Consider the following 27,907-nt stretch of genomic DNA (forward strand, 5'->3'; position numbering starts at 1 on the left):
TAGAAATGGAAAGTGATTCAATCCTTGTGGAAAACACTTTGGCAACTCCTCAAAAAGTTAAACACAGAATTACAATATGTCTCAGCAGTCTTATTTCTAAATGCATACTCCTGCTCCAATTTAAAATAAGACAGTCAAAAAATGAATGTACATACATGTTCCTAGCAACACTATTCACAATAGCTAAAAGGTAGAAACAACTCATATGCCCATAAAAAATTTAGGTATGTACATATAATAGGATATTATTCAGCTTTAGACAGAACTGTTGACACATGCTACAATCTAGATAAATTTCAAAAACCTTATTATAAGCAAAATAAGCCAGATACAACAGATCACACATTGCATTATTCCATTTTTATAAAATATTCAAAAATATGTAAATCCATAGGGGCAGAAAGCAGACTGGTGGTTTCCAAAGCTTGGGGATGTGGGCAAGGGTCGTACTGGAGGAAGCAATTAATGAAGATGAGGTTTACTTTGTAGTGATGAAAATGTTATTGACTAGATATGGTTATACAATATTGGGGATGTATAAAATGCCACTATAATGTTCACTTTTATATGGGTGATTTTTATGTTATATAAATTTCATTCAAACATAAAAACTTAAACTTGTGAAAATTAATTAGTACTTATATTATTGTGAAGGTATAGTAATTCTGTAATTTTATAGAATGATAATTTCATCAACCTTAATATTCCAAACAGTAGTCTGTATTAACACCTCACCAACAGGTTTTGGTTTTACAACGCTGGGTTGGAGATTATTTCCCAATCAGCTATAACATACCTTTCCATAGAACATTTTTAAGTAAAGGAAACCAACCACTTCACATGAAGCCTGTTTAAACATTTCAATTTTCATCCCAACTTTCATTTTAACCCCATCACCGCGTCACCTTCTGCCATTTTTATTTTGGGTGGGGAAGGTACTAGGGATTGAACCCAGGGGTGCTTAACCATTGAGCTACATCCCATCCCTTTTTCGATTTTGAGACAGGGTCTCACTAAGTTGCTTAAGGCCTTCCTAAATTGCTGAGTCTGGCTTTGGCTTGTGATCCTCCTGCCTCAGATTACCAATTATCTGGAATTATAGGCTTGCGCCACCATCCCTGGTTCTACTATTCTTTCAGACTACTAGTTTCCCTAGTTAAACCTTCACCAACAGGTTTGATACCAAAGTATATGGAACTCTTCTGTCATGGAGTCTCAGAAATGGCTCATCTATATCCCATGACCATATTACCCACCCATGTACTTAAGCCTTAGAATGGGAGAGGTAAAAGTCACAGACTCGGGTCCTTCTGTCTATCTTCATTTTAATTAATTTACTGATCACTGTTCCCAGGTGATTCCACATCAGATTTCTCATTTTCATCTTTTCCTTCAAGCTTTTACAATTCCTCCAAACAGAACTGATTTATTTATGCCCTCTCATGTTCAGGACCAGCAGAGATTCCCACTGGTTTATCCAACATTGCTGTATTAAGACCTTTGTTTCAACCCTATCAATGTCTGACACATCCATTCCTTTTCTTTAACATCACTCCCTGATGAATTCATTGGCTCTCCCACTTCTGTCTCCCCCAGCCCCTCCCCACCACTTGTTTTTCTTATCAATAACTCTAATTTATTTTTAGCATAATTATGACCCATAAGGGAAGCCAAGACAGAAAATCTGATAAGGTTTCTCAGATTGCTTGATTTTTACAGCAGTATGATTACAGGAGGCACCTATAAAAAAATGAGCCCCCCAAATCACAATATTTACCAAAACCTGGTCATCAAATTAATATAAACTAGCAGAATTCCCCCAGAATTCCCCATCCCAACCCCCAAAGACAGAATTCCCCCCACTCCAGAATTCCAAAGATGTAGAGTCTCCCACACAGGAACTGGGAGGGGAAGTATGTTAACTGAGTTCTTTATTACACAATAGAATACATTCTATAAGATAAAATAAGACAGTAATCAAGACACCACATTATTGGCAAAAAGAAAAGATGCCCAGATCAATGAAAGAGAAAACAGAGCTCAGAAATAGACCCACATAAATACACTTAATACATAAATTTTGACAAAGGAACACAGATAATTCACTACAGAAAGGTTAGTCTTTTCAACAAATATACTTGGAACTCAGACAAAAATATGTGCAAAAAAGATACCCCCCCCCAAACACAAAACACAGTCACTACACAAAAATTAACTCTGTGTGTCACCAACCAAAATGTAAAATTCACTACTATAAAACTTCTTAAATAGGAGAAAAGCTATGTTACCTTTGTGAATAAGATAGGATAGGTAATGAGCCCCATTTAGGACTTTTTAAATGTAAAGGCCACTCCATGAAGTTAACCTGTAGAAACATTCTAAACATTTCAGTCAATTTCTTTGTCCCAGGGAGGCAGGAAAAAGTGAGGAGACATGGAACTGAGTGAAGGTTACAGACTCATAGATACTGATGAATGCCTCTAGACTAGCATACTTGAGTGGCAATCCCTATCAGATCCCCTCTCACCCTGTAGGAACTGTCTCTTTTCTTTTCACTTGTATAAATCCTACTCTAATTCAAAAACTGTTATAAAATCAAAGTTTACTTTAAAAAAACTCCTTACTAGGTTATCAAGAAATTATTGCCCATTTTTTATAGGTACAATAATGGAATTGTAGTTATGTCTCAACAAGAGTAATCTATTAATAAGACATGCAAAATATTTAAAATATTTACATATAAATTTATATGTACACATATATAAATATTTTATGCTACATATATGATGATAAGGACATTTACAAATTGCTCAAATTAATCCCAGTTGAAGGAAAGGAGTGAATAAATAAGGATATAAATTTTATAAGACCATAATTTGATCATTATCAAAGCTGGGGAATTGGTACAGCACAGCCCCATGAGTTTCCTCTCTAGATCTGCCTATATCTGAAACTACTCTGAGTTTGGCAGATTCTGAAATTTAACAAAAAAAATTGTCAGGGTCCGGGGGTAGGGGGGGACTCCAAAGACTCTTTCAATGAAACAAACAAAAAAAAAAAATTTAAGGATTTTTAAAACAATGGGAGAGAAAAGAGAAGACTCAATGGAGATTTAATAAGTAATAACTATGAGAAATTTTAGAAAAAGGGCATAAAAAATGGAGAAGATATAATAATTAAATATAAACTTTTCCAGATTTGAAAAGGATAACAGAACAAATTTCCTACTTAAAAATAATTAGAAAACACTATTATCTTACTTAATAATCATTACTTGGTTGGTATCCAAAACATATTTTAATGAATACAAATAAATAAATACAGACTAACATACTTCCCCAGTGACATCTAATCCAATATTCTTATTTGTCTCCTGCTCCTACTGTGACAGCCAAAACTTTCTCCCCGAAAGACTGCATTTATAGTATTACTTTAAAACTCTTCCTGAAAAATAGGTTGAAGCAGTTGACCTAACACTAAAGAAAACTCAAATGGTCAGATGTGGTTAGAGTGAATAATTTTAAAGCAGCTTATAAAATGCCTCAATTCAGGCATCATACAGAAAAAAATTTCCTTATTAAAGAACATGTTTTCAGGCCAACAAACAGAACAAAAAGGCTCCTTAATGTGTCTACACATTTTTTTTTTACAAATAATACCCAATGAAACAAAATATTCATTTAAAAAAGTCATTACTGTATTCTCTGTGAATTATTAACTCCAAAGGGAAGATTTCAGCTATAACTCAGTTCTTTGCAAATTTATCTTCTGCTCTAAAGAAATGCTCTTAGATGTACTTCCATTCTTTCTAAGAACAAACCTATTTGAAACACCCAGGAATCCCATGAATAAGATTTAAAAGCTGCACATAAATTTTAGGAAAATTTGAGCCCTTAAGGGAAGAAATTAATAGGAAAGAGTGGAAACCTGAGTCCAAAGTACTTCTTTGAAAAGACAGGAAGAAATAATACTTCATTTTGGAATTTACATGATAAAATTATAATTTCCAACAAAATATACTTAAAATTCTACCATAATAAAAACATTGAGTTCCACAGAAATGAAAGTAATTTTCCTGATAATCAAAATAATCCCTGGAATCTATAAATATATTCAGTTGCATGGAAATGGGAAATTAAATTTGCAGATGTAATAATGGTTCCCTGTCAGCTACCTTTAAAATAGGAATATTATCCTGGTTCATCTGGGCAGGTTATGAAGAGGGAGGCAGAAAAGTCCAGAGAAAGTGAAAGAGATGCTGTGTTGTATCTCTGATGCTGGAAAAAGGAGGCCAAGAGCCAAAGTCAAGTCAATAGATTCTCCCCTAGAGGCTCCAGGACTACACATACAAAGACCTGTGTTTAACTGCTACAAGATAATAAGTTTGTATTGTTTTAAATCAGTATATTTGGGCTGGGGATGTGGCTCAAGCGGTAGCGCGCTCGCCTGGCATGCGTGCGGCCCGGGTTCGATCCTCAGCACCACATACCAACAAAGATGTTGTGTCTGCTGAGAACTGAAAAATAAATGTTAAAAATTCTCTCTCTCTCTCTCTCTCTCTCTCTCTCTCTCTCTCTCTCTCTCTCTCTCTCTCTCCTCTCTCACTCTCTCTTTAAAAAAAATCAGTATATTTCTGGTAATTCGTTATAATAGCAAGAGAAAATGTATACTGTTCCTCAAATTCTTTAATAAAAAAAGCTTATTTCTGTTTGTACTGCTTTAGATTCAGTACCATTCCCATTGCCTATACTTCTTATAGTTTAAAAATTAGTTTCCTTCTTTCATTGGTGTGTCCCAGGAGGTTGGAAGAAAAACAGGCCAACATGTAAGCACCAGTAACACCTGAAAAGGAAAGAGAAGAGTTGGGGTATAACTGGTGAGACTTCTAATGGCTGTCAGTCATTATGTTGTGGACTGAGCAATAAGCCCAATCAAATTCTGTTTGAACTGTACTTAAGCCTTTTTAAAATTTACTTTACAGGGGAGGGTAATAAGCCTCAAAAGTCTGAGGGCAGTCTCGGCAACTTAGCAAGACCTTATCCCAAAAAATAAAAAAGGCGGCTGTGATGTAGCTCAATGGGGAAATGCTTCTGAGTTCAATCCCTAGTACCATCCCCTCCTCTCCGCCCCAAAAATGCTTCACTTCACTGAAGCCTTTATAAGTTACAAATTAATGATTTTAGCCACACTGAGTGACTATAATTGTAAGTGATTTAGAGTTAACAAGAGTGAGAAATAAAAAATCTGAGGGCCCATTTTTCAGAATATAGTATTTAGCTTTAAATATAAAACTACTGGGAATATGACAAAATCATGGCATTTGCAGGGAAATGGATGGCACTAGAGCAGATTATGCTAAGTGAAGCTAGCCAATCCCTAAAAAAAACAAATGCCAAATGTCATCTTTGATATAAGGAGAGCAACTAAGAACAGAGCAGGGAGGAAGAGCATGAGAAGATTAACATTAAACAGAGACGAGAGGTGGGAGGGAAAGGGAGAGAGAAGGGAAACTGCATGGAAATGGAAGGAGACCCTCATCCTTATTCAAAATTACATATAAGAGGAAGTGAGGGGAAAGTGGAAAAAAATCAAGGGAGAGAAATGAAATACAGTAGATGGGGTAGAGAGAGAAGATGGGAGGGGAGGGGAGGGAAGGGGAGGGGGGATAGTAGAGGATAGGAAAGGCAGCAGAATACAACAGACATTAGTATGGTAGTATGTAAAAACGTGGATGTGTAACCGGTGTGATTCTGCAATCTGTATATGGGGGAAAAACAGGAGTTCATAACCCACTTGAATCAAATGTATGAAATATGATATGTCAAGAGCTATGTAATGTTTTGAACAACTAATAATAAAAAAAAGAAAAAAGAAAAGCAGCCAAAAGAGAAACAAAGCACAGTGGAAAATTACAAGCAGTTAATCCACACAATAGCACCATAGCCTGCAGATGTGGCAGATTCAAAGTCCATGCACCTGAACAGACCCTTGACAAACAAGAGATGGGGAACAGGTCAGTCTGATCAACAGAGATAGAAATATCTGTTATAAATAGTAACCAAGGTAAAGAAGAACCGAATATGTGCCAAAATGCACTCATTCCAAGAAGGGCTTTCTGCCACAAGAGAACAAAAGGAGGTGGAAACAATTAAAGGTTTGTTAGTTGTTCATTTGTTTGATCCAATAGGAGATAGTAAGACCTAGGTGATATCTGGGAAGATGGTGTACCCGATAATATTCAGCAAATGAGGAACCAGGGAAGGGATCTTGTACAATAGGGGATAAAATTCTGATCATTCTAGGTGTGCCTGACCACCACACACCTGTTCACATCCACTGTTTCTCATGTCTCCATACCCATTCTTTCAATTTGGGTATGTGAGCATGTTTCTCACACAAGTATGTTTAACAAATGGAAATGCCAAGTGTATTAGTGGTATACCATGGTCCTTTTGCTGGAAAATAGAAAATGAATGTATTAAGTGGCCCTTATTCCTTCAGCAGCTAGAATTTCCTTCTTTTTAATTCAATTTTCTGTCCTTAAACCAGTTACTTACATGCATCAGTGAGTGCCCACTTAAAACTGAGCACAGTCTCACCAGACTCATTGTTTATCAAATAGAGTTTCAGAAATACATTTGAACAAGCATTACTTTTGTTCTGTTACATTGCAGAGTTTTACATCTTTTAGGGACATTTTACATTTGGAGGGTGAAGAAGGAATGGTAATAAAAGTATAATGAGGCAAAATTTATGTGTAGATTAAAGTAATCCCAGAAATATATTAATTATAGCCCCCTAAAATTTGTCAGTAAATTATGGATGAGTTGAAGGTGATTGGTATGTTCTAAGAAAAAGAATATCATGGATAACAACCATCATATTGTAATACTGATTAGCACTTTGATATGTGTAAGTTTCTCAACAATCGAATAGTAGAAGCAGGTATGATACAAGTTAACAAAGGTGTTTCTTTATTTAAATTACAGAATTAAATATGTATTAGGATAGATGTATTAGGATAGTCATTGTAGCAGTTTTTAATATCAAAATATTGGAAATAATCCTGATGTTCATTGTTAGGCAAGTAACTGAATAAACAATGTATATCTACAAAATAAGGCAGTAAACAGCTGTGTGAGAAGATTAAGATCTCTATGAAATGATATGAACTTAATATATACTCAAAATGAATCCTGATATGAAGGGAAACAAAAATAAAATATAAGCAGGAAAAAATGAAACTTTTATTAGAAATGAATAGCAACCACACTTAAGGGGATGTAAACTAAAAGAATGTAAATAAACTTGGAAAATAGTACTTCAACTGTATACTGTAAGGTTAATGTTTAAAAATGATAGCCAGGCACTGTGTTGCACACCAGGAACTCTAGGGGCTTGGGAGGCTGAGGGAGGAGGGTCACTAATTCAAGGCCAGACTCAGGAATTTAGCAAGTCCCTAAGCAACTTAGTGAGACCCTGTCTCAAAAAAAAAAAAAAATGGGGAGAGGGGTACTAGGGATGTGGTTCAGTGGTTCAGCATCCATGGGTTCAATCCCCAGTACCCCCCCCCAAAAAAATGATAAATAAATCATGTTAATAAATTTATTTTTCATGTGGTATTAAATTAACAAACTGACACTAAAACTGTGTGTAAATGTATACTATAATCCTAATATATATGCACGTATATAATACACATCATTATATATTTTACTCTATAATTCACATACACACACACACACACACACAAAGTAAAATATTGTGGTTGATAACCAGGTGTCTCATTTTCTGAGAAAAGGGTTATAAATAAGAAAAGAAAAAAGGCTAAAACAAACACTCTGGTGTTGAACTGGAGTCAAAGGCCTCAGTATAAACTATTTAGATCTTCAGTGTATACATTCAGATGGATACAGAAACAAATATAGATTAAATTCTTAGCTCTGTCTGCCATTAATATTAAAAATAATTACATCCTAGAAGCAACAAGCACACCTATCCCCTAGATTTTGATTTCTAAATCTCATTCTCTAATAAAATTCTTCCTTGAAGAAATAATGCTTCAAGAGCTGAGGCAGCAACAACACAAGATGAGTCTGTAATATCTTGTGCATGAAAATAAGAAAGTGTTTAATCTCAGCAATAAAATAAATAATAATGATTGATAATATGTACAAACTAATATCAATGAACCCATATACTGATATAACCCATTTTTGATGGATAAATGGAAGAAAGGAAGGAGAGAAAGAGAGGGAGGGACAACCCTTCTTTAATAAAGATTCAATAAATGCTAAAATGGGCACAACTGTAAAAAACAGAATATGTAGTCTCAAAGTATCTGCTCTCAAGATACTTACTAGTTAATAAGGGCAAAATAACAGCATTAAAGAAACCCACCATCAAGTGAACAAAATTAACATCAATGTGGAACAAACTAAAATCATGCACTTCCTAACAGGATGCACTTGAAAATATCATTTCTGTTGTATTACTGCCAAAAATGTATAATTACAATGCACATTCATACAAAACCATTGAAGGTCATTCTAAAACACAGTGGATCTGTACTCTTGTATCAAAGTTGTAAAAGAACAAAAAAGAGAATTGTTAGAGGACTTGCTAGAGGAATAAGGGAACAGGATATCCAAACACAAGTGGGGGTCCTGGATTAGATTATGGACCATATTTTTAAAAGACCATAGAGGGAAACTGGCAACATTTAAATAAAGTTTTCATATGACTTAGTACTATATTTACTTAATATAATTACTTACTTAATTTCCTGAGTTTGATCACTGTATTATGGTTATGTAACATACTAACATTAGGAGATGAATGAGTGAAAGGTACACTGGAATTCTATTTTTTGAAATATTTAAGTCTAAAATTAGTTCAAAATAAAAAGCTAAACAAAACAAAAATTCATGATTATACCATATATTCAACCTTTTGGACAAAAACAAGAGTTCTTATTTATCACCTTCAGGTTAGCAAAAAAGCTTATTAAGCACTAATAAAGAGCCCAAAAATAAATATGTGTTAATCAAATGATTTAATTAATTGATCAAGATAATTCTTAATTTTAGGAAATTAAAAATTTTCAAGAGGGAATTTATTTTTAAAACAAATATCCTCATTTCTTCCAGGGATAAAAACAAGAAAATAGACACCATGTCAAACTCCAGAACAAATAAGGAAAACAAATAAATAGAACATCAGAGCTGGGAAGTCTCCACTCACTTGATATAACTTCTCATGAGGAAAGAACATATGAAACACCAATTAAAGAGCAAAGGTTAAAATATGGGTTTCCTGATGGCTGGTCTAATGCTCTCATGCTGTTTCCTAGCACATCATATACTTATTGATAAAGAGCTTCCACAGATCAGCTTTCCATCTCTGCCTTCATGCAACCCAATTTAAACTACCAAGTTGGCAGTTTCTGCATACTGTCACTAAAAATTTAAGAGAGGGCTGGGGATGTGGCTCAAGTGGTAGCATGCTCGCCTGGCATGCGCGGGGCGCTGGGTTTAATCCTCAGCACCACATAAAAATAAAATAAAGATATTGTGTCCACCTAAAACTAAAAAATAAGTATTTAAAAAATTTAAGAGACTGAAAGCAATACATTCTGGGTTTTGCTTTCATCAACATAAGACAGTAAACTAGAAGAGACTGAGTTGAAATGTTTAATTATTCATTCAGGCTAGAATAGCAATCCCACTAACTCCTAAAAATTAATCCAAATAATTAAAAACACTTAGCTTCTAACATAAATATCCTCATTAACAAGTTATATTATTTATTTTAATCCAACTCATAGAATTCAAATTATTTCCACAAATATTACTAATACACATCTACTCTATTCCAGGTACTGTGCTATAAAAAAGGGAGAGGATAATAAACAAATTACTCTTTTTGTTCAAATTACTTTTGAGGTAATGATATTTTCAAGTGCATCCTGTTAGGAAGTGCATGATCTTAGTTTGTTCCACCACTGATGTTAATTTTGTTCACTTGATTAGGGTGTTGTCTGGTAGGTTTCTTTAATGCAGTTATTTTTCCCTTAATAATTAGTAAGTATCTTGAGAGCAGATACTTTGAGACTACATAACAGGGACAAATTACTCTTTTTGTTCAAATTACTTTGAAGTTCATTAACTTTTTTTTCTGAAACACAGGCTAGCAGAAAACTCTCTAATCAACTCCATATTCATGAAAGAAAATAGTGTGGTCTCACAAGTTACTGGAAGTATGTGTGAAGATTCGAAACAGTAATATCAATATAATTTAATACTGTATCAGTCTTTTATATTATTTTAAAAATCTGATTTGTATCATTTGTCATTTCAATTTGAGATACTAGATTGTCCTTCCTTTCCACCATAGCTTTATTCCAACGACTTTCTGCCTCTTTATACACTCGGTGATGCTTACATTCCTCCCAAACATTGTGCTACTCTGCATGCTATTCCCTATGGTTAAATGTTCTCATTTCCTTGGCCATTAAGACATTTTGTATTCATAATTCAAATGTCATTTTCTCTTTGACATCTTCTGAGCTCTCACTTTCCCTCCTTCCCTTTCTCACTCACACCACAATTTCAAAACCGCATGCATACTAATCATAACATACCAGTAACAAATCCACTCTATGATCATCTGTTTATGTCTGCTTATCATACTATACTTTGAGCTCATTAATGATAAAGAGAGCTTTCTTTTAGCCTCCTTATAAACAGCATAACTGAAACACAGTAAAAGCTTAAAAAGTAATTACTGAGGGCTGGGGATGTGGCTAGGCGCTCGCCTGGCATGCGTGGGGCCCGGGTTGGATCCTCAGCACCACATACCAACAAAGATGTTGTGTCCACCGAGAACTAAAAAATAAATATTAAAAATTCTCTCTCTCTCTCTCTCTCTCTCTCCTCTCACTCTCTCTTTTTAAAAAAAAGTAATTACTGAATTGAACTGCATATTGTAATATATTTAATCTATAAAATACATTAATATTAAATGAAAAAATTAAAAAATAAATAATTAGGCTTAAAGGGTCATAAAACTATATTTTATAAATTTTAAACTTTTTTAAACATTAAATTATATAACAGGACAAAGTAAACCCATACTGATAATCACATATACACTGACAATCACTAGTCTGGCCAAAAAAAAAAAAAAAGTGTTCAGAAAGACTTGGTTTCCTCATCTCATTGGATTCCTTTATCTAAAACAACTGAGTTCAAGTAGATCCCTCCTATTCTTTCAAGTTCTGTGACTCTGTGTTAAAGCATAGCTGGAAGTACTGATATCAGTTTGAAATTTTAATTTACCTATATTAGTACCGTCTCAACTTTCTGTAAGCCGTCCCTCCACTAACCCATCTAAGCTAACATCACATTTTTAGTTACTTGTAGCTTGCTATTATGACATGTGATATCTTAGGAACTTACTATGTAAAGAGGCTATGTCACAATATGTATGGAATATATTGGACAGCAATAAACACTACCTCTAGTTTAAATGTTTCTATTTATTTATCAGGTCTTAAAGGCACCCACTTCAACAAGTATTAATTGAGATCTTAGTGACAGAAACCTAAATAGGTGCAAGGAGAGAGATAAGAATGTTCCAACTATATTCAAGACATGCAATAGGAGCTAGAGATTAAAAATGACTAGATTAACTGTGAGAACAGTGGAGAAAAGAAAGCCAAACTCAAGATGTGGGGAGGAAAATAGAATAGGAAATCTAACAGAATAGTAACAAGTCAAACTGGCAATTTAGAAAAATTAAGCACAATGAATCACAGCAGAAACACTGGTACAACTTCTAAAAGTGAGGACCTGGATTTTTTTTTCCCCCACAGTCAATCAAGTATAGAATTTAGTAAATTGTACCCTCCTCTAACCATTTTCAAATTGCCCTCTCCTCTAGATGTCCATTGCCATCACCTTGGCATTAGCCCCTCACCTGAAAAGTAGCTTCCAGCATCTTGTCTACCTTCCCTCCAATTCTATCTTTCACACAGATCATTTTAAACACGTAAACCAAATTATTATATCCCTTCCTCCCCCGAACATCCTTTAATAACTTGCCCTCAGTTTACAGGACAAAGATCCAAATCTTGCCAACTCTGTAAAAGCTGTGTCTGACAGCTCCTATACTGCCACCCTTCTCTTGTATTAGTGCTCAGACTATCCTGGCCTTCTCATAGTTCCTCAAATACTGAACAATTCTTACTACCCTTTCCTAAAACATACAACATTCTTCCAACTGCATGCATCTTTTCTAACCTAATTTATCCCTCAGCTAACTTAGCCCAAATATCATTTCCTGTTGAAAAAGGCTTAACTAATATCCACACTAGACCAGGCCTTCCATTAATACATTTTCACTTTGTAATTATCCTCTGTAGCACTTTTTCCAGTCATCAACTAATGATACTGAATATTTCAGCTATATCTGCCCCACACACAGACATTAGCATGTAAATATCACTAGAAAAGAACCTATAGCTTTCTTGGTCACTATATCTATCCTCAGTGCCTTCCACATATCAGACCCTTAAGTAAGCTGACTGAATTGATGAATGTCTTTTGATTGGTGCCAAAAGAATGGTTCCAAGAATGACTTAACAAAGAAAATGGATACCTGGAAAGTTTACAAAGGCTTAATTTTCAAGCCTTTAAAATTTTCTGCACTGTTCTAATATAGTAGTTCATCAGATGGTAAGTATTTCAGGTTTGTGGTCACTGTGGTCTCTATGGTGTCTGCTGTAACTCCACCCTGTCACCACAACATGAAAGCATCCATAGACCATACATACAAATTAAAGGGTATGGATTTTGTTCCAACAAAATTTTATTTACAAAAGCAAATGGGTAATCTGCAGGCAGTAGCTTGCTGGGGCCTGGTGCTATATCCTGACAAAATAGGAAAGAAAAACTAAACAAATTTCCTATAGCCTCAGTTACTCAGAAGACAGAGGTGGGAAGATTACTTGGGCCCACAAGTTTGAGACCAGAGTGGGCAACATAGCAAATAAGACAGTTCAAAACCAAAATCAAAACCAAAATACCTATCCTTTCATTCTAAGCTCATAAAGAAGTCTTCCCTGAAATATTGATAGTAAACACCTACCAAACTTTGAACTCGTTTGGTATATATTGTTAATTAAAAATACACAGGGATTCTAACTTTAATGGTCAGAATTAAGTATGTCTTCCTTTTAACTGGATCACAAGTTTCTGTGGGGGTAGCAAAAAACTCTTCATGTGCATTTCTCAGTAACTAGAATGGAATTTTTGTAATTGTTACATAAAAATATAAAAATTATACATGTTAATGTACATAAGAATTTTAAAACTCAAATTAAAAAAATGAATGAAGCAAAAAGAATAGAGAAAGTTCTCCAATAAGAGGAAACTAATACATCAATAGATTTATAGACATAAGTCTGACTCAATAAAAACAGTAAATCTCAATCCTTAATGAGATCCTTTCTGATTAAAGGACAATAAATCCCTGAATCTCTACAAAACTCACAATATAGTTTTATATGTGCTACACTTTTTTTTTCAAATTAAAAAATGTATATTTACCCTTTGAAACAATTTTAAAGTAGATGTCTCTCAAATCTTTAAAGACTGAGCTCATACCAGGATTCTTGCAAATCCTTCCAACAAGAGACTGTGCACCTTTCCTGATTATAATGAAATATGTTTATGTAAAACGAACATTAAGATAATGAAACAATCAGACAAGCTTACATGAAAATTTTTAATTGAACTTATTTTTGATGAAATGAACTTTTTAGTGCTCTGCACGTTTCTAAACTCAAACTTCTACATTAATGGTCCAGGCCCTCAGAAGCATTTTTCATGATTTATGTCACTCATTTGGATAATACAACAGATGTATATTGATGACTTAGAATAATTGTAGTATATCTGCTTTATTAAGATTAAGGTTTCCCCCATTAATATGAATGATTTTTATGTTTTTCTGATTTAGTTAATATATTTTTCAGAAGTTTAAGACATTTAAGAACATCTTCATAAGCATTATGTCAGACTTGCAGGTAGGGAAAACAGGAGTTAAAGACTGGGTGAGGAAGGCATATACAAAGAGGAGCAGCTGAATATGGGGAGTAAGACCCATGTAACATGAGTCCATGCACCATTTAACCTAGCATATGAGTCTTGAGAGCATCAGAGGTGGACAGAAAAGATTAGAAGAGGGGCGCGCAGGGGGAGAGCTGGTATTGTGTATGGATGTTTAGAACATCTGTGGAAAACAATATAATGTAGAAAGTCAGAGCCTAAACAGGACTGAAAGGTCATTCACAGGTGGGGGGGTGGCCCACTTCAGGGAATTTAGAACTTGACTAGGGTGAGAAAGACATCAACATGAAAGAGGAGATGGTAGCAAACAAGGGAAATTGGTTGCTCAGAGAAAAATTGATCAAATAAGTAAATATTTGAAAGATAATGAAAGTCTGGTTTGTCACCATCAGAGATGGGAGTTACAGATACAGAAAGAGAGAAAACCAGAATTGAATCTGTGGTATCAAATAGAAATTGGAGGTTTCAGTGTGAATTCATGGTTTTCAACATATACAAAAAATGTAGAAATTAATATTTATGTATGTGTACTTACATATATATGCTAGGTACATATATATTCCCTAGCTCTGTCCACTGAATATGTTGGGGACCAGCAACTTTTCAATAGTGGTGAGCCACCTAACCCTTGAAACTTGGCTTTAAAACAGTTTTTATCCATGAAAAAGAATCAGGGCTCTTAGAGAAATGGCTAATTCCAGGGCTAGTGAAAAAAGAGTACTAAATAAATTATATCCTTGTACAAGATAAACTATATTTTGTCTCTCATCAAAGAATGATGAGACATAAAAGAACAGGACGCAGAAGACAGAAGAGGCAGTCACTGGTTATCATGGATAACCAGTGACTGCCTCTTCTATCATGGTCTTTAGTTCTTTTTAGAACTAAAGACCATGATAACCAAAATAAATATGATTCAAATATTATTGGTCAAATAGAGGAAACTAAATGAAGTCAGAGATTAGATAACAGTAATGTATCCATGTTAGTAATGTTATCCTATAGTTAGATAGGACAATGGTCTTGTATCTAAGAAATATACACTAGCATCTGAAAGTCATGGGTCCTCATATAAGGAACTTACTCTCAAATGGCTCAAGTACAGAAGAAATCATCCATCTGTATGTTGTCACGTTTTAATAGGTACAACATTAATCTTTGCATCACTTTGTAGACAGTATCAATACCTCCTATTCTATCCTTCTCACCATGACTTCACAAGTATGAATGAACAAGGAAAATAATACTATCTTCACAGTAGCCTTAGAAGAAAAGCTCATAAGGAAACTATTAATTCACAGAAGAGCAAACACAAATAAGAAAGTTCAGCCACAAAAATAGCTTATGGACAACACATCAAAATTTGGAAACTTTATTCTAAACCAAAGCAACAGAATTTAAACATAAAAACAGAAAATGACACTGAGGTGGACTTTATTGTAAAGCATGGGGTAAAAAGAAAAAAGCACCAGAAAATGAGAATTTTTTCATCAAATCAAAAGGTTGGTTCTTTGAAACAATAAAATTGATAATCTCTTAGCCAAGCTAATGAAAAGAAAAAGAGAGAAAATTCAAAGTACTAAAATGCAAGATGAAAAAGTAAATATCACATGGATACTAACAAAATACATATAACAATCAGAAAATATTTTGAAAATGTATACTCTAATAAAATAAAAAATCTTGAAGACATTACAAATTTCTAAAGACATATGACCCAACCGAATTGAATCAGGATGACACAGAAAATTTAAACAGATGGATTTCAAGCAAGGAAACTGAAGATGCCATCAAAAGCCCACCAAGAAAGAAAAGTCCAGGACCAGAAGGATTCTTCTTTCAAGAAGTAAACTCAAGAATCAATAATTGAGATGATCTAAGACTAAAAAGCTTCTTCACAGCAAAGAGAAAAAATCAAGAGAGTGAAGAGAGAGACTATAGAATGGAAGAAAATCTTTGCCACCTGCACCTCCCATAGAGCATTAGTCTCCAGGATATATAAAGAACTCAAAAAACTTAACATCAAAAAAATAAATAACCCAATCAATAAATGGGCAAAGAATGGAACAGATACTTCAGATGAAGAAATATGATCAGTTCACAAATACAAAAAATGTTCAACATCACTAGCAATTAGGCATATGCAAATTAAAACTACTCTAAAGATTTCATCTCACTCCAGTCAGAATGACAATTATCAAGAATATAAGTAATAATAAATTTTGGCAAGATTGTGGGGAAAAGGTACACTCATACATTGCTGGTGCAACCACTCTGGAAAGCAGTATGGAGATTCTTCAGAAAACGTGGAATGGAACCACCATTTGACCCAGTTATCCCACTCCTCGGCATATACCCAAAACACTTAAAAATTAGCATACTATAGTGATGGTGCCACATTAATGTTTATAGCAGCTCAATTCACAATAGCTAAGCTATGTAACCAACCTAGGTGCCTTTCAATAGATGAATGGATAAAGAAAATGTGACACATACAAACAATGGGATATTAGCCATAAAGAAGAATGAAATCATGATTTTTGCCAGTAAATGGATAGAACTGGAGACTATCATGCTAAGTGAAATAAGTTAATCCCAAAAAAACCAAAGGCCAAATGGATGGTGGATGCTGATTCATTGGGGGCAATGGGGGGGGGGGCGGTGGAGACAGGACAGACAGTAGAATGAATCCGACATAACTTTCCTATATTTATGCATGAATACATGACCAGTGTAACTCCACCTCATGCACAACCACAAAAATGGGAAGTTTTATTCCATGTATATATGATATGTCAAAATATATTCCACTGTCATATGTAACCAAAAATAACAATTTTTTAAAAAAAATTTTAAATGAGACTTACAAAAGAAAATTTAAAATTTTAAATAAAATTCACTGAACTAGAACCTCTCTAAGCTACTAATTTCATTTCAAATAATCTATAGGTTCTACCTTGGTAAAAAAAAAAAAAAAGATGAATAAAACACAATCTGATCCTTATCGTCAAAATACATGAGTGTGTGTTGGGAGAACAATATAAAGCAGAAAGCAGTACTGGGGCTGGGGTCGTGGCTCAGTGGCAGAGCGCTTGCCTCACACATGTGAGGCACTAGGTTTGATTCTCAGCACCACATAAAAATAAATAAACAAAATAAAAATATTGTGTCCATATATAAATAAAATATTTTAAAAAAATAAAGCAGTACTGTTCCACAAGGTAAAAAATATACTAAAACTAGGAGAAGAAAGGAATATGGTTAGAGACAAAGGGGAAGGAATGATTAATTCTAACTGAAAGGAATCATTTTTTACTATCTTCACACACTGAGTCAGTATGGGGGAGGGGCATGAAAAGTGGCAATATTCACAATCTAGGAGGAAAAAGCAAGGTGGAAAACCAGGGTATGATTTAGGAGTGCTAAGTGTAATAAATTTCTGTTACTCCAGAGGCTGAGACAGGAGGATAGCAAGTTTAAGGCCAGCCTGGGCAACTGAGCAAGACTCTGCCTCAAAATAAGATTTAAAAAGGGACTTAGCTCAGTGGTAGAATGCTTGCCTAGCATATAGAAAGCCCTGAATAAAATCTCTAGTAATGAAAAAAAAAAAAAAGATTTAGGGGTGGAGGTTTGGGAGGTCTCATCATTGAATAGTAACCCTTAAGAGAAAGGAACAAAAATCTGAGGAGAAGCTTAGAGGATGAATGAATTTTTGATAGAAAGAGGAATGATGGGAAGAAGGCTGCTATTTGGCTAAAGTAAAGATACAGAATAGGAGAATTTAAAGACATATAAATAATTTCTTTTTTTAACATCTGTAATACACATACTTGTTTACAAAATATACAAAGACTGAAAACACAACAATCAGCAAATAATGCAATTAAAAATTAATAAAGACCATAAATAGGTATTTCACTGAAGAGGATAATCAAATGGCAAATAAACATATGAAAAAATACCCAGAATTTGAATGAATAATTGCAAGCATTCCAACAATCTTCTGAGCCTGACACCAGACTGTTCAACCCATTTTCCAAAATATTAGAGCATCAGGGGCTGGGGATATAGCTCAGTTGTTAGAGTGCTTGCCTTACATGCACAAGGCCCTGGGTTCAAGCCCAACACCCGCTACACACACACACACACACACACAAACACACACACAATAAAAATATTACATCATTAAATCTATCATTTACCCAGTTTTCCACTGACTTTCAGGTCAGGTGTTCTTTTTTTCCCAATAATATCAATAACTAATTTAAATATGAATGATCTAGATATTATAATTAAAAGGTATAAATGTTCAACATGTATAAAAAGCAAAAAATAAATAAATGCTCTATACATATGTCACACTTTAAATATCAATATGCCAATAGGTTAAAAACAAAAGAAGGGAAAAATAAGCATGGGAGATCTGAAGTAGGGCTGTTAATATAAAATAAGTTTCAAGAAAAATTATTTCCAGGGATAAAGTGAAATGTTTTATAACCATAATTGAGTAACTTTGTTAAGAAAATATAATAATCCTAAGTGTGTATGTACCTAATAACAAAATTTCAAAATACATGAAGTAAAAATTAATAAAACTAGAAAGACAAATCCACAAACAGAGAAATACAAACAATTTCAAATGGTCTTGACACAGGATATAGGTGAAGTATAGTGGAATGATAAAAGGGCCCTAAACACAGATACAGGTATAAAGAAACATGATTTCACTAAAGTATAATCAAAACAATTACAGTAGAATGAAGGACTGATAAATGGGGTAAAAAGCTAGCAGAATGAAGACAAGTTGTTACTATCTCTGAAATAACTTAGATTCTAACATTTTTTTTAAAAAAATTAAAGCATCTTTGGTCTTTTCCTTAAAGTAAAATACAAAGGCTAACTTAAATGACAGTAAGATAAGAAGCCACAGAAATCCTCACTCACTACTGGAAGTATAAAATGATAGAATAATTTTAGGGAGAAAGTTGCAGATACAGATATCCTGTGATACAATAATACTGTTCCTAGGTTTTTATTTTAGAGAAACTCTTGACATATCATCAAAGATATTCAAATAAGAATGTTTATTCTTGTATTATACAAATATGATTAATAAATGCTAATTATTAGGGGAACATTTTTATATCCAAATAAAAATAAAATAAATTAGATTATAGTATAAATACATATCACAAAAATATGAAAATGAATTTTAAAACTGAGAACATCATGTATCATTTATACAAGGAATAAAACACATAAAATAATATTAAGTATTATTCATGACTACTTAAATGTATTAAAGTTTAAAAAATGAGAATGGCCTACACCGTTTACCTACATCCTTTTAAATGTGGTGCATTAAAGGAAATTCACTGATATATTTACTACAAGGGTGTTTACTGAATGTATTGTATACTATATAATAAAGCCTTCTCCTTAAGAGAATCCATGCCTACATTAGAGGTGGAGAAAAGGCTAAAATCAATAAATTAGTTTGCATATCATGAATTTTAGAAAGGAAAAAACAAATTAAAGAAAACTGAAGTAAGGAAATAAAGTTGTGAAAAAAATCTATAAAACAGAAAACAAGCAAAAATCAGCAAAGCCCAAATTTGGTTCTTTAAAATAAAGAAAACAAGCGGAAATGCTACTTACCAGTATTAGGAATGAAATACTATACATCACTTTAAAACAAATTATACCCTAGATGAAACAGACAAATTCTAGAAAGCAACATAAGAAAAAATATACACATAAGTCTGAGTGGGCCAATATCTATTTTTAAAAACCTCACAAAGAAAATTGCAGGTCCAAAAGGTTGAATTCTGATGAATTCTTTTAAATACTGAATGAAAATGTTAATATCAATTATATACAAACTCAGTAGGCAGAAAAATAGGAATAACTTAACTCCTAATAAAGCTAACATATACCTTGATATCAAATGACAGAAAAAAGAAGAAAATTACAAGGCAGAACTATGTTGCTTATGAACACACACACACACACACAAATTAAATATTAGCAAATCAATACTAACAATATTTTAAAGGATAATATATCACAAACAAGTGAATGTAAGCAAAGGTAGTTTAATATCTGAAAACAATGCAATCCACCACACTAACAGCTAAAATGATTTAATTATCTAATGGATGTAAAGAAGGCATTTGGTAAACATTAATATACTCATAATAAAAATTCAACAAACAAAAGAGAATTTCCAAGCTGGGCACTGGCATATGCACCTATAGTCCCAATTACTCAGGAGGCTAAAGTGATGGGATCACTTGAAATTGAGGGTTCAAGACCAACCTGGGCAACATAGCAAGAACCTATCTCAAAAAAAGAAAAAAGAAAGAAAGAAAGAAAGAAACTTTCACAACCTGATAATATTTTCTCTCCTTGTGGCGCCCCCACAGCTTTAATAGTAAACTATCAAAATGTTCCCTCTGAAATTGGGAGGTCGGAGACAATATTGCAAGTGCTATGATTGTACAGTATATATATAGAAATTCTTAAACTATCCATGGGCAAATTATTAGATTCCATAAGAGAATAGATTTACCAGAGTTCTTAAAAAAATAGGTCAATAGGCAAACATAAAGCATATCTGTAATATTTACAACAATAAAAACTTTGAAAATAAAATTTTAAAAGTAGTGTCATTCATAGTAGCAAAGACTTAAAATTAAATCAAATATATATATAACATTTACAGAAAAGTACAAAATATTAGCAAGAAATTTTTCTAAATTCCAAATAAATGGTGGAATATACTATAAGAACTGGAAAACCATCATAAATTTATCAAGTCTCTCCAAAATGACCTATAAATTTAATGTATTCAAAATCCTTCCAGGTCTTCTACAGAAATTGACAAGTTTATTCCAATATTTAAATGAAAATATGCAAGGCTAACAAGACATAGGGAAATAGTAGAAAACAAAAAAGATGAAAGATTTATACTACCAGATATCAAAACATTTAAAGCTACAATAATTAAAAGAATGTGGTACAGACACAAGGCTAGACAAAGAGATAGATGAACTAAAAGAGCCAAGAAATATTTATGTACATAGTCACTAATTTTATGACAAAGATGAGCCTGTAGTAGAATAGGGAAAAGAGCTTTTTAAAAAATAAAACTGATGGGTATGATAGCACACACCTATAATGCCAGTGACTCAGGAGTCTGAGGCAGGAAGACTTCAAGTTTATGGCCAGCCCTGGCAAATTAACAAGACCCTTTCTTAAAATAAAAAATAAAAAAGTTCTGGGATATAGTTCAGTGATAAAGTACCCCTGAGTTCAATCCCCAGTACCAAAACAATTAGTTAATTCATCTTGACCTCACACAAAAATAATTTCTAGATTATAGACCTAAGTGTCAAAAGTAAAATATAAATCAATAAGCAAAGTCTTGGTTGGTACATACCTTCATAACTTTAGAGTAGACAAAGATTTCACAAACAGTTCAAAAACATGGCAATAATTAAGAAAAGAAATATATATTGGACAATATTAAAATTAGTGAGTTTTATTATCAAAAGACACTATTAGATCTAAAAGTCAATCTACAGAGTAGAAAATATATGCAAAACATATTTTACATACATATATTATGTACTTACATATACATAAGATTTATATCCAAAATATATAAAAATATATATAATTTTTTACAATCTAATAAGAAAAAATATAAGTAACCCAATGCAAGGCACTTCACAAGAGGATAGCCTGAGGACCAATAAATATATGTGAAAGTGTTCAGTGGGTACTTACCATTAAATATAAAAGACAAAATCTCAATGCACTACTCTACTATATCCCCACCAGAATATTAAACATACAAAGAGATGCAGACAAGAAAGTAGAATTTACAGAATATTCATTTACTGCTGTGGGAGTTGTAAACAGGTACTATCACTTTGTAAAGTTAACAACACCTATGTAGGTGTACATAATATATAAGTATACCCTATAGCCAAAAGATCCCTCTCCTACATATTTTACCAACACAAATAAATAAATGTTCATAAAAAAATACAACAAAATATGCACAATAGTGCAATTCACTAATAGCCAAACACTGGAAACAGCCTAACTAAATGCCCTCAACAACAGTATAAAATAATATTATATATAAAATATATAATACATTAACTCATTAACTTATCTTGACCTGGCCTGGAAATAAACATTATTGTACAGGCTGAGAAAAGTGAGAACATGTTAGTTAGACGTATTAATTTGAACTACTTTAAAAAAAATGAAAAATACTCTTTAAGTAAAAAATATTAAGATGGTAGAATCTAGTCCCAAAACATCAATAAATGCAAACACAAATGACTAAGCTTACTAATTAAAAGGACAAACTAAATTTTTTTAAATAATATATTATTATTATTGCCAGGCACATTGACATATGTCTATAATCTCTACTACTCAAGAGGCTAAGGCAAGAAAATTGCAAGTTTAAGGTTGGCCTGAACAACTTAACAAGACCCTGTCTCAAAAATAAGAGGGGGACTTGAGGATGTAGCTCAGTTATTAAAGCACCCCCAGGTTCAATTCCAAGTACTAAAAATAATAATAATAATAATAATAATAATAATAATGTATTTGCCATGTATCAAAAAGGCTGATTCTAAAAGGAAGGAAAATACATAGGTAAAAGTGGTAAAGTATACTAATATCTAAGAGGGAAAAAAGATCTTATGATAAAGTGCATAAACAAGGAAAGAAAAGATATAAGACTAAATGACTTAAAGAATAATTCACCAAAAAAACAATTCTAAATAGGTACACATCTAACAAAATAAACAGGATACTCAAAGCAGAAACCTGAGAGAACTTCTGAGCAAAAATGATGAATCTGCTATTACAGTAGGAGACCAACACACTTCCCAACTTTTCTATTCATTCTCCATCCTTTCTCAGACTTGTCTTCCGCCTTAATGAGAAGACACAGGTGACTTCTTGTTCCAAAACACAGAATGAACACTTTTGTTTGTTCCCATTCCATCATACACAAGCCTACTGATCAATGAGAAAATCCATGCATCTAAAGAACTAATTCTCAAATTGAACTGTTTCAGAGAAAGCTACTTTATCATTTGTTACAGGAACAATGAGCTGGGTTGCTCTGAAAATATTAGGTAATAAGTAGCTTATTGCTGCCATCTTCTGGACACAATGTTCATCTCTACATCAATTATTCTTTTAAAAAATTCTATTATAAAAAGAACAAAAGGCCCTGAAGTGTAACCTTTACTTACAACCTTTCTCTAAAAAGATGAAGATACTCTTTCTAAATTAAATGCATATCCTCTCTGTTTGTGCAACCTAAAAAGTCTCTGGTAATAATGTCTTTTTTGTTCCACATCACAGGCTTATATGAGTATAGAAAATCATATTGTTTAAAATCCATTTGTAATATAATATAGCCACAAAGACTACCCACTTGATTTTCTGGAAAAATCATATTTTATATGTTGAATAATTACAGTTAATTATTTTAAACACTCCAGGTACACTTTATTCATATGGCATATTTTCCATATTACTTACAATGTTTCTGAAACCATATATATATATATATACACACACACACACACACACACACACACACACACACACACACACAAAATAAATAAATAAATAATTACACGGTATGTCTTCTAATACTCACCCATACCTAGTTCTCTTGTCTTCCAGACATATAGGAAAACTACACTTCCTATCTTCTCAGTAGTTTTGTGGGGCCATATAATCAGTTCTGGTCAATAGACTGTGAGTGAAAATGCCAAGTACCACTTGTAGGACAAAGCAAATAAAAATGAGTAAGACTTTCTAGCACTCCTTCCCTCTGCCACAAGAAAGAGCCTCAAAAGATGGGCCCCAAGTTCAAAACAGCTAAAATCACTAAAGACACCTGCTTATCAAGCTACTCAGAACTATAATACATTTTCTAAGAATAAAAACTAAAGCTTTTATTGTATTAAGCCACACAGAGGTGGTACTTGAATAGTACCTCAGAACAGCCTAACCCAGTATTTTTCAACAGCAGCTTTACTGCTGTCTTAGGCTGGATAATTCTTTCCTGCACACTGTAGGATGTGAAGCAGCATTTCTGGCCTCCACTCACCAAATGGGACAAACTATTGCCTTCTTCTACCTCCATGAGAACCTATGGTCTAGATTAGCTTGACCAATACAGTATGTACATATTTGTGTATGATGAATATGTTCATATATAAGTACATTTAAGTCAAATGTCATATACTCTTCATACTTTAACTGATGACTTCCCATGTCTCACAAACTAGAAAAATGAATTTGTAAACTAAAAATAAAAAAGTCAGTGTCATAAGTCTCACTGCAGTAAGTAAATAAAGATTCTAAAAGGGCATATAAATTCATACATACAATGCTATTCATTTCAGAAGAATCGTAGCTGCCAACTGGATGGACATTTCCAATGGGTTCCAAGCCCTCTTCATCCCACATGTATGTTCCATCAGAGCTATCAGATGGAGAAAGTTCAAATGAAGAACCAGCTCTATAATCCGTATCTGGTGAAATCAAATTAGTTCCAGAAGGATGTTTTGTACATTCACTCCTGTCTTCAATTGATTTAAAAAGAGAGAGAAAAAGTTACTAATTCACAAAAATAAAATTATTCTCATGCTCTAAAAATATAAGAATTTAATATATAATAGCAAAAAAGAATTTAATATATATTTAATATATAATAGCAAAAAAGTAGGTACAAACTATATTACTATCATTTTGCAATTCCTAAATTACAAATAAAAGAGACAGTCTTAAAAATAACCTACTGAAATATTTTCTAATAAACAAAAAAAATTAATTTAATCGTCTTTTACTTCTGCAACATTTCTTACATATTCTTTAATATTTCCTAAGATATTTACTTTTAACCACTGGCCAGGAAACTCCCTTCCTTTGTGTACATTATTTAACCTCAGAGCAGCTTCCTTAAAAGGAAAAAAACTTGTTCTGGCAGTGTCTTTTGTAAGACCCACAAGAGACCAAGAGTTTATGTGCATCTCTAGGCATGACTTAGTCCCTTGTTTAGCCCACATGCCTTTGTAATTCCCTTTGTTTGTTCTTTTTTCAGGACATATGAACACACAGAAATACTTTCTCCAGTATTTAGTGCCAATATACCCAAATATAAGAGGTAATGCTTAATAGGGGCTATCCCACATTCTTCAATTAAAAAACAAAATAAAGCTCTTCTGGTATGACTATAAAGATTGCTAAATAAGAAAATTTCCTAGCATTTAAAAAAAAAACACAGATTTGTACATAATTTGTATTATTTCATTTGCCCTAAAAAAAAAAAAAAAAGCAACGATCTGTTACCCTAAATAAAGAGTTTGTTTAATTGTGTACTAATGCTTGGGGAAAGTGAGGAAAAAAAAATCCTTTGGAAAGCATTGCTTAGGCTAAGTAAGAACATGCCTGTGTATGACAGGCAAAGAAGAACAAAGGTTAAAGTGCTTTTACTGATTTTGTTTTAGATAGGATAAAAAACAGGATAGGTAGCAAAAGTTACAAGGAAGATAAATGTTGCCCTACTCCAGTTTTATCTAGATCCATCACTGTGTAAAATTGATAGTAACTTGGCATATATCAGAAAATAATCCTCCATTCCTCCCATGTTCCACCCTCACATCACCATTATGAGTCAACATCCTCATATCAAAGAAAACATTCGGCCTTTGGTTTTTTGGGATTGGCTTGATTCACCTAGCATTATATTCTCCAACTTCAATGGAGGAACTTTAGATAGGGCAAAGGGGACACAGGAAAAAGGAGGGGGCAAGGAGGTAGAAATGATGATGGAATGAGTTAGGCATCATTACTCTAAGTACATGTATGAAGACTCAAATGGTGTGAAAATACTTTGTATACTATCAGTGACTTGAAAAATTGTGCTCTATATGTGTAATATGAAATGAATTGCATCCTGCCATCATTTATAACAAATTAGAATAAATAATTTAATAAAAAAAAGAAAAGAATCCTAAATGTAAGATCAGTTATATTATCTTTAAAAAGCAAATAATTTAAGGATATTATAATATTTACCAGAGACACTTATATCGATCCATTCATCAGTTTTAATGAAAGTTTTTTCATTTTCCTTAGGAGAATCAAATATATCCTTTGATGGTAAATTTTCATGCTTTTCTTTGAGAGAAATTTCCTCTGGAGTTATTCTAGTTCTATGAGAGTCTTCTATATCTATAAAATCATCACTAAAGTCTTCACTTAAATCATTCTTATCAGAAGATGACAAAGACGACAAGGAAATATCATCCACATCATCACTCAGGTACCTAATTTTAGCATCATGCTTCATGGTCTGGTTGTTTTCTGTTCTATAACTTTCATTTTCAATTAGCTCTTGGTCCTTATTAGTAACACTGTCCTTAGCCAAAACTGAAGACTCTTCCTCTACACAAGTGTTAGCAGGTGCATTTTTATTATTATCAACTGCGATAGTCCCAGAAAATGGAGGTCGACTAGATTTCAGTAGAGTGGGATGAACCAACCTATAACCCAAAGTGGAAGTTACACCTGAACCATTTGGTACAGCCAACTTCTTTCCACCAGCAGCATAAGGCCTATTAAATCCATAGCCCAAGTGTTCATTCCCATTGAGTACTTCTGATTGTCGGGAATTTCTTGTCAGCATATTTGATCGTAGAGGCATTCTAATAGGTAACTGTTGGTTCTGATAAGGCTTTGTAAGATCAACAGCTCTGTTGAAGGAATGTGACCTTGTTATAGATGAAGGTGGAAGGAATGGATTCTGAATGGAATGTGAAAAACTCTGAGACCTTACCATTTTTTCACAAGTAATAGATTTAATATTGTCTGGGGACTGTGCTAAGCTTTCTCCAGAACTGCTTCTGGTGGCAAAGGAATTTGCTCTAGGCCTTTGCATGCTACCAGTTGATCGGTTTCCATAAAATCCATTTAATTGCGATTTTGGAGCACTGACTGCAGAATATGAAGTCCTTCCTAATAATGTGCCTTTGGTGAATTTACCCAAATTAGATGGTCCAGAAAAAGACTTTTGATTTAACTCTTCTGTGGATGACATGAACATAGTGGATGGCTTTGCCAACTTTGATGTGAATAAAGATACACTTTTCAAACCTCCCTTTATCCCATTTTTTTCAAACATTCCTTGAGTGGAAGCATGTTTTTCAGGATCAATTAATTTATCAAGTGAACTCTGAGAACTGCTAGGCTCTTCAGTATTTTGTGCAGTAAGTTGGTATTTATTTGTTTTTCTCCAATTAAATGAATGGGACAATGAACAATCAGAGCCATTATTTTTTATGTAACTTTTGACATTACTACTCTTGGAAGTTCCTAATAAATTAACAGCTGTCCCGTTTGGCATTGGCTGTGTATTTCTTACAGATTTTGTTCCATACTTTGGCAATTTGGAACCCAAAAATGTCTTGATTTGTGTTTTTTCTTCCATGAGCTATAAGGTACATTTGTCCTTAAAATTTGATAGAATCTGAAAAAAAAGACAAAGAAGAGAGATTAAACATGTTTAAATAAGGGTAATTACATGAACACATAAATGAATATACTTAAATAGTTACATGCAAAAAAACTCAAAAGCTATTCATCAATCCTACAGAACTCTTAGCAAACATTAAATATACTAATTAAATCAATAACTTTATGCTGAAACTATTTCATTTTTATAA

The 27,907-nt window shown here is 33.2% G+C and overlaps 1 protein-coding gene across 5 annotated transcripts in view; it reads right to left on the minus strand.

The window, feature by feature from the left end:
* Nucleotides 1–27,907, minus strand: part of Ccser2 (coiled-coil serine rich protein 2) — a 142,368-nt gene that overhangs the window by 84,551 nt on the left and 29,910 nt on the right. For all 5 annotated transcript variants that reach the window (XM_005340087.4, XM_021719989.3, XM_013365085.4 and 2 more), the window contains exons 2-3: nt 26,262–27,711; nt 24,570–24,766 (exon numbers count right to left, since the gene is read on the minus strand). In XM_005340087.4, coding sequence (XP_005340144.2) covers nt 24,570–24,766; nt 26,262–27,672 — 1,608 coding nt within the window. In that variant the 5' untranslated portion in view covers nt 27,673–27,711. The remainder of the gene's footprint in view (nt 1–24,569; nt 24,767–26,261; nt 27,712–27,907) is intronic.

This window comes from Ictidomys tridecemlineatus, chromosome 1 (genome assembly GCF_052094955.1).
Source record: "Ictidomys tridecemlineatus isolate mIctTri1 chromosome 1, mIctTri1.hap1, whole genome shotgun sequence".
Taxonomy (NCBI): domain Eukaryota; kingdom Metazoa; phylum Chordata; class Mammalia; order Rodentia; family Sciuridae; genus Ictidomys; species Ictidomys tridecemlineatus.